The sequence below is a fragment of the Perissodus microlepis genome, chromosome 9 (genome assembly GCF_051167445.1).
Source record: "Perissodus microlepis isolate ML-2025 ecotype Zambia chromosome 9, ASM5116744v1, whole genome shotgun sequence".
Lineage (NCBI taxonomy): Eukaryota > Metazoa > Chordata > Actinopteri > Cichliformes > Cichlidae > Perissodus > Perissodus microlepis.
This window is the reverse complement of record NC_140469.1, coordinates 1,657,501-1,661,862: the sequence shown is the minus strand read 5'-3', so window position 1 is coordinate 1,661,862 and position 4,362 is coordinate 1,657,501. Positions and strand designations below refer to the sequence as shown.

Sequence of the window (4,362 nt, the reverse complement as noted above, 5' to 3'; positions counted from 1 at the left end):
AATAAGACACTATATAAAGAGGACAATTAGAGTGGTGTCGGAAACTAATGTAGATTTGATAGCAATGCTCAAAAAGGCATATAGTGGTGACGTCAACAAAAAACACATTTCCTGTTTGTATACATTTTTTACAAATAAGATGGGAGAAGGAGGGAGGAGTGTGCATAACACAGGATGAATGGACTCAAATATGGAAACAACAATTGAAATGCACTAGCTCACAAAGATGGAGGGAATTTTGATGGAAATTTTGATTAGGTTCTTTATCAACTCTTAACAAAAGACTCATTATGATGGGAATCCCCCGTATGCTGGAGAAAATATGGACACAGACGAGTACACCTCTGACATTTGCAGGCAGAATTTTAAACCTTGGGTGAAATGTGATCAATGCAGTTCTTAAGCATGCATGCAAATGTTCATTAGTCAGCTGTGAGCGAGTTTTTCCCATTCATCTTTAAATGCCAGATTTTCACTTCAGGAAGCACACAGCCCCACTCCACTGACGACTTGCTGTTGGCCAACACCCTCAATGACTTTTACTGCCGGTTTGATGAGACATTGAGCAGCTTTCACACCTCAATAGAGACACTTTGGTCACTCATCCTCCCACCTTCCCCACTCCCCCCACAACAGAGCCATCGACGCTATCAAAGACTTCACCCACAGGAGCCCCCTTCTCACTTCACACCTATGATGATTTCACACCACCTTCTCCCACTACAACCCTTCATATTCATGAAGCCGATGTGAGGAAGCAGTTTAAGCCTTTAGACCTACTAAATAACCAATTTAATTCAATTCAATTGTAAGGTCTTTATATCAAGGTAATGCCATCCAGAGCAAGTATCTGGTTAGATACCATATTTCTAGGGATTTAAGGGCCAAGTATAATCAGCAGCATAAAGTTAGTTGTCACCCAGGTCTTTATATCAAGCTCTGCTGTGTCCAAGCTATTAATTACTGCGCGCAGGAGAGCCAAAAAACACATCAAACATTAAAGTTCAGTTATGCCAGCTTTAACTTTGGGATGCCTCCGCTTCTCTTTTATATCCCCCACACTCAACTCTCTGCATCAGGAAGCTCCTGGCACTGGTCACCCTGGGAGTTTCGTCCTTCTACGCCCTAACAGTTAGCAGATAACATAGTGAAGCATCACCAAGCAGTTTTCACAAGGTCATGCTGACACAAAATTTGACTCGGACTTTAAACACTGGTCACTTCAGGTGTTGCTCTGATATACAGGAAATGACATCACGGCTCAAACTCTTTGTCAGTAAACCATTTCTTTATTTAACATATAAAAATTTGGTTTAACTGTTGCAGGATTTCATTACACAAACAAGCTGAAAAAAAAACCTGCAGAACACATGGATCAATGCATTCAATAAAAATACAACAGGAAACAGATTTCTTAATCAAACTGCTGGAACAAAGCTAACCACTCAACACAAACACTACAGTAGAACAGTTTAGAAAGCTTAAAATGTAACGAGAGGCACATTTTCATTCATAGGTGCCTAATCAGATCTTTACAGAAGACTCCACCTGAACTCTGTGGAGCCTGATCTCAAGGGTTTAAGTCTGACCCTGAAACCAGAAGAGATTCACTGTGATCCAGAGATGGGAGTGATTTCCGTCCTGCATCACGCTGATGTTTGCACAGAGGAGATAATTTAGTAAATGTTTTTGAACATTGGTAACAGTAAAACAGTTCCTTCATAATCATTATGCAAATTTTTACTCTGTGAATTGTACTCATGGCCATTGACCAGTGGTTGTTGATCAATGGTCATAAGAATTTGCATATTAATGATGAAGAAACTGACCTCACTGCCCATTGTTCACTCATTGGGCCGGTTTCAGTCGTTATGCAAATGTACTGTTTACAAGATTAACGTAAAAGCGGGAATCAAGACGTAACAGTTTATTTGTAACATGGAATCGTTTGTGAGTGGAGTATGAACTGAGATTACTCAAACTCTTTCACAGATGAAGTTCTCTTTCATGTGTCTGCGTTCATGCTTAGTATGATCACATGATTGCGAAAAGGTTTTGTCACAGTGTCTGCACTTGTATGGTTTCTCTCATGTGTGGACTCGTTTATGCTTTTCAAGCTGACGTGCACTAATGAAGGATGACCCACACTGATCGCAGACGTGCTTTTTAACACCACTGTGAGTGAGTTCATATTGTTTGAAGTGCTTTGAAGTGGTGAAGCCTCTCCCGCATTCTTTACAGTAGTTCATTTTGTCTCCAGTGTGTCTACGTTGATGTATTTTCAGAGTCCTTCAATGACTTCAAGTTTTTCCACAAAGGTCACAACAAAAGTCTTTCCCACAGCGATGACAGGGTTGAGAACTTGATCCATCTGTGTTGCTCTGCTTCCAAACAAAGACACAAAGACAGTGTAAGTCAGTCCTTCAACATTTTTATCCTGAACGTCGCCTGAAACAAAGAGCATATCTGCCAAAGTCCAATTACATTTTACTGTTTACATTATCACACTCAGCTCAATTTGATGTGCTATAAAAACGATAAGAGTAAAAACATTAAATCAATACTAGTTTAATGCTACAATAACAGTAATACAATTCTCAAACACTATCCCTAAAAACCTGTGATCAGAGTCTGAATAATCATTCAGAGCTGCCTTTCCATGCAGTAGAACTGCTAACATGCTAACATAATTTGATGAGCATTTGTTTCAAACAGTCGGGCTGACAAGATAAAAATAAAAATACATACCTCACAGTAACTGCACTTGTAGAGTCTTTCTGGTGTGGATCTTTTGGTGTGCTTTCAGGTAATGTGGAGATTTAAAAGTCTTCTCACACAGGTCACATTTATAAGGTCTCTCCTCAGAGTGGGTAAACATGTGACTACGTAACACTGTGTTTGTAGCAAACTGTTTGCCACACTGATCACAGCTGTACACATCATGTCTGGTGTGAATGCGTAGGTGTGTATTTCGGCTCCCTATCCGGCTGAAAGTTTTTCCACAAATGTCACAGCTGTATGCCTTAATTCTAGAGTGGGTAACTAGATGACTCTGTAAGCTGCTACTGTGAGTAAAAGCTCTGCCACACTGATCACAGGTGTATGCTTTAACTCCACTGTGGATGAGTTGGTGTGATTTTAAGTTTGAAATGTGCGTAAAAGACTTTCCACACTCGTCACAGCTGAATGGTCTCTCTCCAGTGTGGATGAGTTGGTGTGTTTTTAAGCTTCCAGAGTGGGTAAAAGACTTTCCACACTCGTCACAGCTGAATGGTCTCTCTCCAGTGTGGATGAGTTGGTGTGTTTTTAAGCTTCCAGATTGGGTGAAAGACTTTCCACACTCATCACAGCTGAACAGTCTCTCTCCAGTGTGGATTAGTTGGTGTGTTTTTAAGTTTCCAGATTGGGTGAAAGACTTTCCACAGTCTCTACAGCTGAACGGTTTCTCTCCAGTGTGGATGAGTTTGTGTGTTTTTAAGTTTCGAGGGTGGGTAAAAGACTTTCCACAGTATCTACAGCTGAACGGTTTCTCTCCAGTGTGGATGAGTTTGTGTGTTTTTAAGTTTCGAGGGTGGGTAAAAGACTTTCCACACTCATCACAGCTGAACAGTCTCTCTCCAGTGTGGATTAGTTGGTGTGTTTTTAAGTTTCCAGATTGGGTGAAAGACTTTCCACAGTCTCTACAGCTGAACGGTTTCTCTCCAGTGTGGATGAGTTTGTGTGTTTTTAAGTTTTGAGGGTGGGTAAAAGACTTTCCACAGTCTCTACAGCTGAACGGTTTCTCTCCAGTGTGGATGAGTTTGTGTGTTTTTAAGCTTCGAGGGTGGGTAAAAGACTTTCCACACTCATCACAGCTGAACGGTCTCTCTCCGGTGTGGATGACCTGATGCATTTTTAGGGAAGCTTTCACAGTAATATCTTTCCCAAACTCGTCACAGTTGTATTTTTTTCTTCCACTTCTTTCTTCAACGAATTTGTCGGGCTCCTGAGAGCGCTGACTGCTCGATCCACGTTGGTCCTGCAGTGACAGAGATACAAACAGAGGCAGTGAGTTGTGGGAAATACATTATTCTAACCGGCCTTTTATTAGTGGTATTTTGTGACCTTTTATTAAATAAGTAGTTATACTTATTTTCATACACACATTGCAAATGTGCTCATGAGAGTTGGCATTCAGTCTTTTGAGGGTCAATGCAAACACGCTTACAGACACAGATAAATATTAGACTTGTTTCTAGGGCAAAGGTGAGAGACATTTGGCCTGCAAAGTGCCTGTACGCCTGCTCAGTGAGATTAGCACAGGATGTACTCCGGATGTTTCAGAGACGTGTACGAGGAGAAAAAACAGCAGGAAACACATAA

The 4,362-nt window shown here is 41.0% G+C and overlaps 1 protein-coding gene across 2 annotated transcripts in view; it reads right to left on the bottom strand.

Moving 5' to 3' along the window:
* Positions 1-1,364: 1,364 nt before the first annotated feature.
* LOC146379861 (uncharacterized) overlaps positions 1,365-4,362 on the bottom strand; it is an 8,316-nt gene continuing 5,318 nt past the window's right edge. Inside the window, exons 2-3 of one of the 2 annotated variants that reach the window (XM_084938734.1) lie at positions 2,749-4,018; positions 1,365-2,384 (exon numbers count right to left, since the gene is read on the bottom strand). In XM_084938734.1, the coding sequence (XP_084794860.1) occupies positions 2,750-3,892 (1,143 nt within the window). In that variant the 5' untranslated portion in view covers positions 3,893-4,018 and the 3' untranslated portion in view covers positions 1,365-2,384; position 2,749. The remainder of the gene's footprint in view (positions 2,385-2,748; positions 4,019-4,362) is intronic. The other variant, XM_084938733.1, reaches the window with a different exon arrangement.